Genomic DNA, 15,749 nt, shown 5'->3' with positions numbered 1-15,749 from the left:
GATCATAGCCATGGGTTACGTGATCCCCTTTCAGTCGCTCCCACTGCCAAGACCTCCGCCCAGGCCTTATCTAAGGGATGCCTCCCACGAGGCAAAACTCAAGCACAAGGTGGACCACCTGATGCTTATAGGGGCGGTGGAAAGAGTGCCGGAGTGACTCCAGGGGAAAGGGTTTTATTCACGATAGTTCCTCACAGAGAAGAAAACAGGAGGCTGGAGGCCCATCTTAGATCTTCGAGGCCTCAACCGGTACTTGCGCAAACAACGCTTTTGGATGATAACAGTCGCCTCTATACTCACAGCACTGGACGATGGAGATTGGTTTGCAGCCCTAGACTTACAAGATGCGTATTTTCATATAACGATCCACCCGGCTCACAGACGTTTTCTCCGGTTTATGGTCGGCAAAGAGCATTTCCAATACAAGGTTCTGCCGTTCGGCCTCTCCTTGGCCCCCAGAGTCTTTACCAAGACCCTGGCAGTGGTATCAGCCTACCTGCACAGACAGGGGGTATTTATATTCTCATATCTGGACAGCTGCCTACAGAAAGGGGCCTCGAAGGTGGAGGTACTACGCATGATACGTGTAACAGCAAACATGTTTTCTTCACTGGGCCTGGTCATCAACCTTGCGAAGTCAAAGATCAACCCCACACAGGACATAGAGTTCATAGGGGCACGCATAAATTCTATCACAGCAAGGGTTTATCTACCCAACGCTCGCTTTCGCACCATCGGTTCCCTGGTATAAGTCATTACGTACAGCCCTACGGTGCTGGTTTTAACATGCTTGCAGCTGCTCGGCCACATGGCAGCGGCAACGTTCGTGGTACAGAATGCCAGATTGCATATGCGCAACCTACAACATTGGCTGGCGAGCGTTTACAAGCCGGCATCCCATACCGTCCGCAGGGTGGTGTCGCCCACGACAGAGGTGCGCAGATCCCTGTAATGGTGGGTAAACCCCAAAAACATGCTAACGGGGTACTCTTTCACCAACCACAAATCTCTCTCTTTCTCACCACCGACGCCTCCCACATAGGGTGGGGAGCACATATTGGCGAAAAGGTGACGCAAGGACTGCGGTCCCCTACGGAACAATCACTGCATATAAATATAGTGGAGCTCAGAGCGGTGTTCAACACCTGCAAACACTTTCAAGACCACATACGAGGCAAGGTAGTCGGGATCAATACAGACAATATCTCCACCATGTTTTATATAAATCGACAAGGCGGAGCTCTATCCCGTGCCTTGTGTGGAAGCAGTCTGGCTGTGGAACTGGTGCATCGCCAACAATATAACGTTGAAAACCTCGTACTTACCAGGCGCTCACAACATGAAGGCAGACCAGCTGAGCAGGCCCTTCACACTCACACACGAGTGGCAGATCCGCTCCGATCTGCTACAACCGATTTTTCATGCATGGGGGTTTCCCCAGATAGACCTGTTTGCCACTCAGCACAACAAGAAGTGCCCCCAATACTGCTCCAGGGCAGGACTGGGGCGGGGGTCCTTGGGGGACACGTTCGCGATTTTGTGGAAGGGCCCACTGCTTTACGCGTTCCCCCCCACAGTGCTCATCCACGAGGTCCTGCCGAAAGCCAGGAGGGAGAGAGCCCGCATGATCCTAGTGGTCCCCACATGGGATCGACAGCAATGGTTCCCCTTGCTTCTCCTCATGTTGGATCGTCCACCGCTTCCCCTTCCGGTAGCGCCGGACCTGCTCACGCAGGCCCAGGGGTCCATAGTGCATCCACACCCCTGAAGCCTGCGCCTATAAGCATGGTTAATCCATGGCTCAGCTCCCTAGAAAGTACATGTACAGAGGGAGTACAACAAGTCCTGGAAAGTAGCCGAAGGATCTCCACCAGGAAGACCTACAAACAGAAATGGACTCAATTCACTGCATGGTGTTCCACCAAGCAGTTAGCTCCCCTTGATGTGCCTATACCTGTCATACTAGAATACTTAGTGGACCTCAAGAGAGGCGGGCTCTCCCTCTCCTTGTTGAAGGTCCATCTCGCCGCTATATCGGCTTTTCGGCATGAAGAGGAAGGGCCCACGGTGTTTGCCCATCCTATTGTTACCAGGTTCCTGGAGGGGCTGGTAAACCTGTACCCCCCTCGGAAACCGCTTCCACCATCGTGGAGCTTGGACCTGGTGCTCAGCGCGCTAACGGGACCACCCTTTGAACCCTTAGCCACGGTTTCCCTCCGTCTCCTTACGATAAAGACAGCCTTCCTTCTTGCAATCACGTCAGCTCGCAGGGTGAGTGAGCTCGCAGCAGTTAGGGCAACGTCACCCTGCACAGTATTCTCAAAGGAGGCGGTAACTTTATGGCTGCACCCAGCCTTTGTTCTGAAAGTTTCTTCAGAATTCCATCTTAACGAACCTATAGTTTTACCCTCGTTTTACCCAAAGTCCCATAGCTCCAGCAAGGAGGCACGCCTGCACCTCCTGGACGTGAGGAGGGCGTTGGCCTTCTACATAGACAGAACTGAGTCCTTCCGGAAAACAGACAAACTCTTAGTCTCTCTCTCGCTCCCAGGTCAAAAGGAGAGGGTCTCTCTTCACAGAGAATCTTGAAGCACATTGTGTCCTGCATAAAGATGTGCTACGAACTTCGAAAGACTCCTTTACTGGCCCTGCCTAGGGCTCATTCCACTCGGGCGGTGGCGGCATCAACAGCCTTTTTCAAGGGCATCGCGCTAAAAGATATCTGCAGAGCAGTGACCTGGTCATCCTATGACACCTTCGCCAAGCATTATGCCCTACACTTGGTATTCCAAGAGGATACCCGCCTCTCGACAGCGGTCCTTTCGGGGGCAAGCTGCACGTAACCCGATTACCCACCTCCTTTCTTGGGTTACTGCTGGGTAGTCACCTATCGTGGACCACCCACGGGGACACTCGAGGAAGAAAGAGAAGTTACTCACCGTAGTAATGATGGTTCTTTGAGATGTGTCCCCGTGAGTGCTCCACCACCCGCCCATTCTCCCCGCTTCGGATCTCTGTTTGGTGTTTTTCAGGAGCATCCGAGGCGGTTGGTCAAGGAACTGGCGGGCACCGGATCGCGCACGTGGCCGGGAGCGTGCAGGGGAGCGGCGCGCGCCGGCGCATGCGCGGTCCGGCAGAAACTGCTGGAAAGATCCGATCTGCGGCGCTGAGGCGAGCCCGACACCTATTGTGGAGCACCCACGGGGACACATCTCGAAGAACCATTGTTACTACGGTGAGTAACTTCTCTTTCTTGCATTATATAGGATTGTATTGCTTTCCTTCTCTATATATAATCCAAAAAAAAGGGTATCTTAACAACTTTCCAATTTATTTATCTCCTGTCTAAGTTGAACAGATCTGATATTTTGATCTAACCTTGCATGGAAATCTTTCCGTTCTTCTAGTCATGACAGTTGCCAAGGTTTGGTTTTTTTCCCTTTCTGCTGTATTTCTTCAAAGATAAGTGACAGGGCCTGAACACAGTATTTGAGGTGATGATGTGCATCATAGTATTGTAGTATTTTGGCGTAAGTTCTGTCCACTGAAGAGCTCTTTGATCATTTCTCTAACTCTAAACCAAAGTTGGAAGGTCAGACCATTATGCTAGAGCATAACAATGCTAGCATTTCCTTTAGAGTGGACTCTCAAATAATCTTTTAAATACTAATTTAAACACTGAGTGGTTTGATGAGCCCACCTGTCTTTCAGGTGCTTCATAAGCTTTCTTCCATTTCCTCACAGCTCTGTAATGTAATGTGTGTTAGTGGAAATGGCTAAAGATGAAAATTGACTGGTGAGTAGTATGTTCTGCATGGCACTAAAGTGGAGCTCTTATTTCTCAGAGAGAATAAAGGATTCATTGGGCTTGTCTACACTACCACCTTCCTTCAAAGGAAGGATGGTAATTAGGGTGTTGGGAGTTTACTAATGAAGTGCTGCCATGCATAAGCAGCACTTCATTAAGCAAATTCCCTACTGCGGCAACTTCGAAGTACCGGCACACATCTAGCTGTGGCTCACCTGCCGGTACTTAGAAGTGCCGGGGCAACTTCGAAGTCCCTTTACTCCATGAAGAGTAAGAACTCCAGTTTGCACTGATAACCATCCTTCCTTTGAGGGAAAGTGGCAGTGTAGACAAGCCCATTGAGAAATAAGTGTAAGTTTTACTTTTTTGTTGTTCTGTCCCAGGTTTATTCAGTCCTACCAACATGAAAGCCTTTCTGGTCTCCTCTGAGTATAGAGAGGATCACAGTGACTTCTCAACTGGGATAATTCCTCATTGTCCTTTGGAATTATTTCTCTGCCATTCCCTTGCCACTTACTCGGACTTGCTCAACCAAACTTGTGGAAAAATTTAAGTAATAGTTTTTGAGCATCATTACAATGTTTCTGAATTTATATTCCAAACATGAAAAATAATAAAAGGAATAATGTCTGATCTGCATTTTGAAATGGCGTTGTGATTCTAACCTTTTTTATTTCTATAAGCATGTTTTATAATTAGGTAAATTGATTAGTCATGGAAGAACCAAATTGTAAAGCTGTTCGTAACTTGTTCATAAATATAGTCTTTTCATGTTATTCATTTTACTCATTTTTTTTTTGTTGCATACAATAGTTATTCCTTAATAATATTGTCAGCTTTGGTAGGCCAGGAGTTGAATGCTACTGCCAACATGACAGTGGAGCTGCAGTAATCCAGCTCCAGTTCCTGATTAATGAGGTTAGTAAAGAGGATTTAACCTTTACTGTAATTAAAAAAAAATTATATTATTTTTAAGGCTGTTTTTAAAGCAGCCAGATAAAAGTAAGAATTCAGTTACTGTTTTGTATATTTACCAAACGGTGATAATACCTAAGGACAACAAATAACTTTTTTCTTGCTCTGTTCCAAGAAATAAAACGTCTTCAAAAATTACCACGAAAATAATTTTCACTTTGGGGTATTTTATCAGTTCATCAAGATAACAGTGCTCTTAGTATTTCTTAGAAAAAGTGTGGTCAAATATTGGAGTAGGTAAGCCTGAAAGCTTGTCTCTTACTAACAGATGCTGGTGCAGTAAAAGATATACAGTAAGGTCTCAGAGTACACAAACTCAGAGTGCGTGACCCCACTGTTACGCATCTGCTCCTGACCCCACCCCCCGTCCCAGTTGTAACCACCTGTGAGTGGCTAAGGTTCAAGCCACCCCCGAGGGGCTCCGGCGCAACTCCCCTGCCAGCTCACAAGCCGCCCTCCCCCGCCCATGCAGCACCAGTGTGACACCCCCCCCCCCCCCCCCGCTGGCTCACAAGCTGCCTGCCCGCCCCGCATGGCTCCAGTGCAACCCCCCATGCCAGCTCACAAGCCGGCTGCCCTGCTCAGATCCAGTGCAAACCCCCACCCCCAACCAGCTTGCAACCTGCCCACCCTACGCGACTCCGGTATGACACCCCCCTGCTGTCTCAGATGCTGCCCAGCCACCCGCCCCGCACAGGTCTGGCACGACCCTTCTGCCAGCTCACAAGCTGCCTGCCCGCTCCCTGTACAGCTCCGGTGCAACCCCCCCAGCCAGGTCACCACCCAGGCCTGGCTCTGGTTCTGGCTCAACTCCCCGCCCCTGCTGCAGCCCAGCTCACCACCCACGCTTAACTCCACCCCCCAACCCTCTGCAGCCCTAACCCACCCCAGGCTTAGCTCACCCCCCCCAACCTGCCTCCCACAGCCTGAACCCACCGCCAGGCTTAACCCTCTGCAACTGCACCCCCCCCCCCCGCCCCCTCAGACTTACCTTTCAGCCGCTTCCCCAGCTGCAGAACATGTGTTCTGCTGGGGAAAAAGCCAGACCCCAACTTGCGCGAAATCTGGGTTTACGCAAGGGTGTGTGGAATGGAAAGCTCACGTACTCTGAGACCTTACTGTACTACAGTTTGGACATTCCAGGTCTGGTACGCTTGGGACCAGTCCCAAATGAGGAGATTTGCTTGACCAGGGGAGGTCACCTGCTACTGTTCCCCGCCCATTTCTGCCCTGGCTATGCGTTGCTGCTGACCCCACTGCTGGTGGGCTGGGCTACATCCCTGCTGCTGCTGGCGGCCATGGACCCTGGTTGCCACTGCCGTTGCTGAGGGCTGCATCCGTGGACATGGCTCCACATCTGCCACCACAGAGGGCTCCAGTCCTGGTTACAGCCCCACTGCTCCTGCTGCTGAGGGCTCCAGTGACAGCTACGCAGCTCCTGGGGCTCCCGTTGCCGTTGAGGCTGCTGTCGCTGTGAGTTCCAGCCAGGATGCAGCTATGCTGATGCTAAGGGCTCTCTCACTCGCTATGCGTCCCCATTGCCACAGTGTCCAGTCTGGGGTTCGCTGGTGCAGGAACATCTGTGATCCACAGATGGTGCCAGACCAGAGAATCCTGGGTTTTAGAAATACAACCTGTATCTAATTCACTTTCTCTTTCTAAACGTTGCAGAAGCTGTTTAGTCTCACCTTTATGGACGAACATTGTGAATTGATTCATAGGGATAGCAGTGTTAGTCCTTAGTTTCACAAATAAATAGCAGTCCTGTAGCACCTTAAACACTAAGACGTTTATTAGGTCATGAGCTCTTGTGGATAAGACCCACTTCCTCAGATGATAGTCATCTGATGAGACAGTCATCTGAGGAAACAAAAAGCTGTCAAGTAGCACTTTAAAGACTAGCAAAATGGTTTATTAGGTGAGCTTTCGTGGGACAGACCCACTTCTCCAGACCATAGCCAGACCAGAACAGACTCAATATTTGAGGCACAGAGAACCAGAACCAGTAAGCCAGGAGGACAAATCAGAAAAAGATAATCAAGGTGAGCAAATCAGAAAGTGGAGGCGTGGGGGGGAAGGTCAAGAATTAGATTGAGCCAAGTATGCAGACAAGCCCCTATAGTGACTCAAAAAGTTCCCATCACGATTTCTGAGTCACTATAGGGGCTTGTCTGCATACTTGGCTCAATCTAATTCTTGACCTTCCCCCCCACGCCTCCACTTTCTGATTTGCTCACCTTGATTATCTTTTTCTGATTTGTCCTCCTGGCTTACTGGTTCTGGTTCTCTGTGCCTCAAATATTGAGTCTGTTCTGGTCTGGCTATGGTCTGAAGAAGTGGGTCTGTCCCACGAAAGCTCACCTAATAAACCATTTTGCTAGTCTTTAAAGTGCTACTTGACTGCTTTTTGTTTTGATAGTGTATAGACTAGCACAGCTTCCTCTTCGTTACTATTCATCTGAGGAAGTGTGTCTTACCCATAAAAGGTCATGACCTAATAAATGCCCTAGTGTTTAAGGTGCTGGAGGACTGCTTGTTAATTGTGGATTGAGTAGCTACAAATGGAATTTAAAGGACACCATTCATATAAAAGATAGGTTGTTTAAAAGTGGTAAGTTTATATCTGCTCCAGAAATACCTGGCCTAATTTTGTGGTTTTGCAATTCTGAATCGTAATGATTTTTTTCCCCCTCAACTCTTTTGTTGCTTAGCTAAACCGTGGTAACTAACAAAAAGGCTTTCATACACACAGTAAACAAGCTGGAAAAATAAAGCTGCAAGGTTGAAACTCTCTACTGCATCATTCTTGTGACCTGACTGGTGAACCAGAAAATATGCTGAACCATGGGAAATCAGTATTGTCTGATAGCATTAACCAACACTTACACAAAATACCGAACACTTCTGCTGCTTACTAGGCTCTTAGAAGACAGTTTTGGGTAAATTTAGAGCTAAATAACCACACAGAACATTGAGAGCCAGGACTTTGGTCTGTAAACAAACTTTTTGGGACCATGGGAAACTTGTCCACTTATCAGAGAGGTAGCAGTGTTAGTCTGTCTTCAAAAACAACAAGAAGTCTGGTGGCACCTTATATATCTGTTAGTGTATAAGGTGCCACAGGACTTCTTGTTGTTTTTGTCCACTTATGGGCATGGCCATGTCACTCACTATAATCATGCTGGGGCAGTGTGTGTCCAACTAGAGGGGTTCAACCTGTATGTTTTCCTATAAGCTTTTAAATATAGTACACTAAAGTGTAATTTGTGTAAGAATTAATAGATGTAAACATATTCATATATTAAATTATAAATTTTGTGATAATTTCAAGAACATTCATAAAATGTTACATGGTATTCCTTGTATCTTGTGAAACAAGTTAATGTTTTCTTAAGACAGCAAGTGTGTGCTAAAGATAGTCAGCAAGATCAAAATTCCTTACAGTCTGATCCAAAATCACTAACCGTTATATGGGATATCAGTAAACAATTAGAAAAAGAAAGTGGTAACTATTTTTTCTAAATACTCCCATCAGGAATATTTCCCTGACTTTCTACAAAATATTTGAATTATTACAGAAATATACTTGTATTTTTTTTCTGTGGTGAAATAGACATTTACATGTTATATTGAATGCGATTCAGTAGCTTAAAATGTGTACCATCTGAATGAATAAATGTTCTTCTTATATGTACCCCCCGATTATTTTTTTTAAAGTTGAAGCTGCTCCTTTTTAAGTAGTACGTACGCATTTGCTATAACATTTTTCAGTTTGTATCATGGTCTTTCTTCATGGTGATGATGGCAAATGTCAGTGGAAACTAATTATTGAGTGAAAGATGCTATAAACTTTAAATGTAGATGAACATCTGAATGATCCTTTTTCTTAAGGGAGCTCTTGTGAGTGCCTTGGCTGACGACACATTACACCTTTGGAATTTGCGTCAAAAGAGGCCTGCTATACTTCATTCACTAAAATTCAACAGAGAAAGGTAAGAACTGAGTCATCATTTGCATATGTACAGTCTTAAAAGTATATAGAATCTGTGTGTGGAGGTATGTAATATGTCTTAAAGAAGTGATTGAACAGAAAATTCTCAAGAAATCTCACCTACGCTGCCACAGGTTAAGGTTCTAGCATGCAACCAATTACATGGGATTGAGTTACAGGATGATTAGGGACTTAAACTAGTTGAATCACATAGAAACACTAAGGCATTTAAACACCTTTATTTTCTGTACAGTTAGTTACAACTCAGTTGTCAGACAAGAGTATGTGCTAAAGACAGTCAGCATGATCAGAATTCCTTACAGCCTGATCCAAAGCACAGCTGATTAAATAGAAGTCAGTGCGCTTTGAATTTAACCCTTCATTGTCTGTCATATTTTCATGTCCAGTGCATCAGAGTAACACTAACGAAGGGTCCTGTGGCACCTTATAGACTGACAGAAAAGTTTAGAGCATGAGCTGTCGCGAGTTAACTCACTTCTTCAGATGCTGGTCCTGGAAATCTGCAAGGCCAGGTATAAATAGGCCAGAGCAAGGCTGGGGATAACGAGGTTAGCTCAGTCAGGAAGGCTGAGTTGTATTGTAATCAGTAGATCTGGAGGTGTGAACAGAGTAACACTGGTATTAAAAATATTTCTAGTGTTGTTAATCTCTTTAGATCATTTAAATCATTATTCTATGTGAGACATTGAGTTGGCTTTCACAGGGGGGTTTCAGGTTTTTGTTAATTTAAAAAATCCAAAATGTGTTTTGGAGAAAAGTAGATGGGGATGATAAACAGCTCTTGAAATTAAAAAGAGTAAAAAAAAAAAAAAAAAAATTGAAAACTTGTATCATAATGGGAAGATTAGAATGTCATTAATTAATTAAAGTACTACTCCTAATTTTAAGTGATAAGTATTAATGGGTGCATGAGTGGATGGGGTAGACTTTCTGTAGTAATTCTTTTAATTTTGCCTTGAGCTGTGAGCGGATTTTGCATTAAACTAATATTTTTGTTCCTAATCTACTTTAGGAGAGTGTTAACCATCGGCATGAAAAGCAGTAGGGTTCACCTGAAATGGATGTCACTATACTGACTGGGATTGAATAGTCTTGTTTGTAGTACTTAACATTGATTCATCGTCTCATATTTTACCCCAAAAATGAACAGTTCATAATGAGATATGACATTTGATAGCTTTAACTGCCCCTTTACACTCCAACTTTATTATTTAGTAAGAATTATAATGAAAATAAGTATCTGTATCTAAACAGATTAAGATTCTACAAATGCTAGACACTGGGAGAAAGGTGGGGAAATTAAGTATGCTTTTATGGTTTGTGGATGTTGCTTATAATAACATCAGCATAAGTGTGAGATCTCTAATAAACGTGTGGCTCTTCCACAGCTGAAAGACACTTTTCAGTCTTGTAAATTTAAGCAGAATAAAAACAAAGTAAATAACCAAACACAAGTTACTTAGCAAGAACTGCAAAGACAAATTCTGCTTGTTGTCTGGCAGTGAACAATTGTTTGTGTCACTATTGAAATTCTGTTATTTGCATAATTGAATTAATGTCATGATCTGCAAATTTGACATAATAGACATGCAAAAAATGGCCTCATGAAATATGAAGTATTCAGAATACTCTCTTGAACATTAACGAATGCATCCAGCACTACATTTGTATTTGGTATTGTGGATTAAATTTGACCATATCACTTATAAAACAAAACAAAGCACATACTTCTGCTCTGTTAGGGTACAGAAGGGTGAGGGAGCATTTTATTATGATTACTACTGGGAATTATAGATATATTGAAAGCAATAATTCTGAATCCCCATGTTTGGAGTCTAAAGTACTCTAGGATTACATGAAATATGTCGTTTTTGTAATTATTTTGAAATAATTTACAATGCGTTTGCTTGGATTAGTTAATTTCTGTTTTTGTAGTATAAGTAAGATGAAGAGAAATTGCCTGTAAGCAGAGTTGGCTGACTTTTCTCACTAGAGTAACCTATGACAACCTAATAATAATCTCAAGATTTTATTGATACTTTACCTGGATTAAGATTATTTGCATATAACTGACACCAATAGTTCAAGTGTAAAATACTATTGGTGTAGTGTTCATTGTGAATGACAGTTGAATCTGCAAGGGCAAAGGGTTTAATTTAGTCTTGCAGTCCTTTCCCTTCCCCATATTTCAGTGGAGGCAGTGTTGCTGGATCAGGGCTCTTCGGTTTGAATCCTGTTCTCTTCCACAGATTTTGCAGGCTTGGGCAATCTACTTGCCCTCTGTAGTCATTTACCCATTTGTCTGGTGACCATGCTGGGACTGGAGTTAGAAGAAAGTTGGAAAACTTAATGGTTATAGGCAGTTTTAGATAGCCTAAGTGGTAATGTAACTTACTTTGCTCCATCCAGGATGTGAAGGCCAATTTGGCCCGTGTGGTACAAGTTTCAGATATTCTATACCAGTGTTATACTTGTGGGAGGTGAGACAATTTGACTTTTGTTTACTAAATACTAATTTTGAAATTCTTTTCTGCTTGGATGAGGAAATTTACAGTTCGTCTGATTTTCACATCTCCCTTCTTTTAAAGTATATTCTTTTTTTCATTGCTCAGTTCAGTTCTGCAAGTGGTGCTTTTACATCAACACAGATTTAATTCTGACCTATATGCAACATACCTCTGTCATAATGACTTGTGTTTTTTAGATAAGGAGGGTTTTTGGTGCTGGTTTGTGTTTTAATTTTTTTGTTTCTTTCTTGTTATCCCCTGCTAAGATTAAAGGTCTCAAAAGTCACAAATAATCAGGATTTTTACTTTATAATCTATATGAAATAATAGACTATGATCAGGATTTTCAATCCGGGATGACTAACCACCCAAGTTTATATTCGGATTGTCAGATTCTGAGCCTCTCACTGAAGTGTCTGTAAATTAATACTTTTTTTGTAGCAAATTTGAGAGTATAGGAACTATGTTTAGTTTTCTAAACATTTAGTATTTTAATTGATAGGAGTGTAACGTATCTCCCAGGAACTGTACTAGTGCAGAGAAATAAAAATTCTCTTAATGCTCTTGAATCAGGTTTCCTATCAAATATTGTGAAGAGTTCACAGCAAGTAAAACCATAAATCTACTATTACTCTTATAGTCCAGTTTTCTGTAACATAAATTTAGTCCAATCTGATGAATTTGCCAATCTTAATGTCCTTTTGAAGTATCAAACTGTAGAAAGCAATAAATCACCTTCATAGTTCCTTTTGCATTCAAGCTCCACTCCCTTAGATTTTTCTCTTGACACTGATCATGCACAGCTGCTTCGTCAGGATGTCCTTTAGTATAGTTGTCTATTACACTGATCGCAAAACCTAGCGTAGAGAACTATGCACATATATCATAAACGTCAAAAATTCTGTTTCTAAGGCACATATTCCTTTCTACTTCATCAAAGGAAAACATACTCAACTTTTTTGTAAAAGTTTTTCTGCTTCAAACATATCTCAGACTAAGCAGAATTCTTGCAGTATCAAGAATAGGAATATTTCGTTTCATAATTTGATAGAACATTATGAAATACCAGCACAATAACTGGCAAGAAGCTATAGAAATAAATTGATGTACCTATAGATTGAACTGAGCCAATATCTTCAACCGCTGTATTAAAAAAACAAAACAAAACAAAACAAAAATGCTGTCTAGCTCTCTGCCATCTAGTTAATTCTGAAGAACTTGTTATACTTAAATTTGGATTCTAAATTCTTCCCTGTTATTAAGCAAAATTTTCACTGAGATGAATTCACCCTTTTCTTAAAACTGTAGTTGCCTCATATTCTAAATAAAAGATTGATGGAGACTTGAGTCTTTTCCCATTGCAGCAAAGGATTCCTGTGTGATACTTTACCACTTCTGATTAATAGAAGTGTCTCATGTTATTCATTGAAATTTAACTATGCCGTACTTTCTTTCTACGTATGTATATGTACAGATTCATTTGTGATTAATATGCACGTGTGTGCACACACGCTTTAAAACATGTAGGCAGTAAAAATGTTTGGTATTTGTACCTTATACACAAAGATGCTCACTAATTTTAATGGTGTTGGTGGAAGTAAGACTTCTATATTACATGCAGCTTCTTAGACTGCCATAATTTTTAAAATACATGTAAAATTGTATTTTTCTACATCGGCATATAAAAACCTTTTTATTATGTTTGGGGTGTAAATCTTTTTTCTGCAATGAATTTGGGAATAACCCAGTTACTCCTATCCAATAACTATTTCTTTTCTCGTTAACTTGAATTTACTTGGTCTCTTTTTTCACTTTACATACGCAAATACTGTTCCTGTTATTAGAACACAAGTTATGGTAAATGGAAAAATTTTACTTGGCTGGCCTGGCAAATGAGGAATAAAAAATTTCACCTGATATGAAAAATTGACACTACTATATTTTCATACTGTAGATTAACATGAAGGCTGTGTCTACACTAAGACAAAACTTTGAAATGGCCATGCTAATGGCCATATCAAAGAATACTAATGAGGCACTGAATTGAATATTCAGCGGCTCATTAGCATTAGGACGCTTCCAGCTGCGGCCCTTCAGAAGCGCTGCTTTTGAATGTGCGCAGCTTGACACGGCTCCACGGGGGTTCTTTTCGAAATCCCCTTATTCCCCTCAGCTGAGAGGAGTAAGGGGATTTCAGAATCTGCGTTAGCACAGCCATTTCAGTTTTGTCTTAGTGTAGAGATAGCTGAATTGTTTTGTTCACATAGTTCAGCTTACTGTACAAGTCAATGTCTAAAAGACAGCTTTATATTGTTTAATGTTTGGTTTTGAATAATTTTACATGCAAATTGACAGTGACCTAAATGTATGCTATAACAAGTAATTACATGGCTTAAATTACTCTCTGCAGTTTGCTTTTTAAAAATGCATGTAGTTTTTCTGAATGAAAAGCAGTCCCATAGATTAGTGTTCTCCATTGATTAGAGAATTGTCATTCTGTCCTTCAGCAAAGCAAGGGAATATCCTGATGAGTAAAAGTTTTGATTGGTTTGACAAGCAAGTGATGTACCATAGGGAAATTAAAGGTTGGTTTATATGGATTCCTTTTTTAATAAAAATGTTTTCAATAATGACAATCTTACTTGTTTGGTACTTAAGATTTCCATAATATGCATAAATAAAGATTTTTAATAAACTAGTGAAAATGTCAGTGGCACTTCTTTGAGACTTCCATAATGAAATTGTCCTTTTCATTCAGCTTCCCTGTTGTAATTTGTGTTTTGGTATGTCTATGTACATAAGCTTGACATTTTACCCAGACACATGTACAAAACTAGCACAGGAAAATCCGTGGAGCATGTCTGTAAATATCGTAATTAATCCTCTTGTGCGGAAACTGGATTTTGTGAAAGGAAATAAAATGCCAGTAGAGAGAGCTAAATGTCAAAAAACTGTCCACTTACTGTGGGCAGACTTTGTGTTCAGCTAAAGTTTTTTCAGCTCTTTTCTGAGGCTAATAGTTTCAACTTCCTTTTGCAAAATCCAGTTTCCACACAAATGTGCAATCGACTGAAGGATGTTGAATTTCTTGCTAAGGAAAAAATTTATCTTTTTTAAAAATGTTTATTCAATTTACTGTATTATCTGGAAATTAATCAGTTTATATTTGTAGAGGTGAACAGTTTTGTTTAAAATGCTCCAGGTTTGGAAGAAAGATGGAAACTGAACATTTGCATTCAGTGTTTTTTGATAGGCTTCTTAGGAGTTTGTAATAGGCTAGATAAATGCCAGGGTCCATGTATGTTCTCATATACTCACTTTTTACAGGGTGCAAATGTTAATGCATTTGGTCTTCCTGTAAAGATATAAATCATTATCACTTGCCAAGTTTTTTCCAGTTTTAGTTTCTTTGATAGCATTGAGACATTGTGCTGTTTGGAGATGAATTTTACATCTTTAAAGAATTTGGGTCACTAACTAGCATGCAGCTGTGACATCCCAGCATGCTGTGATGCTACCACTGCTGAAATTCAGTGGATCTAACCCATGGAGGTATAAAACATACTTCTGCCAGCATGTATATTTTATGAGGTAGTAGGTAACAACAGCGTATTTCCAGACTGTCTACTAGCTCCTGTGCATTCTGGAACTTTGTGACATTTTCCACTGTGGTAAGTTACCTTATTTCACTCTCACAAGTTTTTTTTTTTTTTTTAAATAAAATACAAGACTCAGATTTCCAGCCAAGTTGTTTTAGAATCTGCAGTAGTAAGAGTTTTGTCTTAAACAGATGTTTAAAGGCCATCTGAGGAAATCAATAGAAAGAAATAAACTCTCTACCAAATGTTTGAAGTATTACTCTATAAATTATTGTGTAGTCTTCTGTTAAAAGTTACTTGTACTTATTCTAGAGTTAACAAAAGGTAGTCTCCCTTTTAACAGCGTTCAAAGGTTTGGATTTTTTAGATTCTTTGACAGTGGAAACCTTATTCTTTGTTTAGATTTTAATTTACAATATTACTTGTGAACAGAGGTGTTTATGGTGATGGCCTTTGACTTACAGCCTTTCTGTGGAATCCTAAACTGCTTTTCATGCTATACAGAGATCCAGTAATTTCACTAAAGGAATGCTGTCTACTCCTGAATGAAAAATGATGGGTTATAAGTGAACAATAATCCGACGCAGCACTTCATGACCAAATTGCTAAGTGTGCAGTTTGCACAGGTGTCCAGGGATAGTGTGTCCACTCTTAGTGAGGGTGGGCAGATTTAGGATCTTAATGATACAAATGCTCAGTATAAAGTGTCTTGGAATCCTACTCTTTCTCTTGGATAACTGGCTTCTGTTTTTTTAGCTTCTGTTGCGCCACTAGTAGTCCCCCATTATTATTATTATTGCTCTTTGATATGGACCCTTAAGGATTTTATTGTTCACTGGGGGAAAATG

General features: G+C 41.6%; 1 protein-coding gene across 2 annotated transcripts in view; it reads left to right on the top strand.

Annotated features, from left to right (window-relative positions):
- STXBP5 (syntaxin binding protein 5) overlaps positions 1-15,749 on the top strand; it is a 183,964-nt gene that overhangs the window by 32,110 nt on the left and 136,105 nt on the right. For both annotated transcript variants that reach the window (XM_074990423.1, XM_074990422.1), the window contains exons 3-4: positions 4,645-4,726; positions 8,675-8,775. In XM_074990423.1, the coding sequence (XP_074846524.1) occupies positions 4,645-4,726; positions 8,675-8,775 (183 nt within the window). The remainder of the gene's footprint in view (positions 1-4,644; positions 4,727-8,674; positions 8,776-15,749) is intronic.

Source organism: Carettochelys insculpta, chromosome 3 (assembly GCF_033958435.1).
Source record: "Carettochelys insculpta isolate YL-2023 chromosome 3, ASM3395843v1, whole genome shotgun sequence".
NCBI classification, from domain to species: domain Eukaryota; kingdom Metazoa; phylum Chordata; order Testudines; family Carettochelyidae; genus Carettochelys; species Carettochelys insculpta.
The sequence above is the reverse complement of the archived record's forward strand: the minus strand, read 5'-3'. Positions and strand labels throughout refer to the sequence as shown.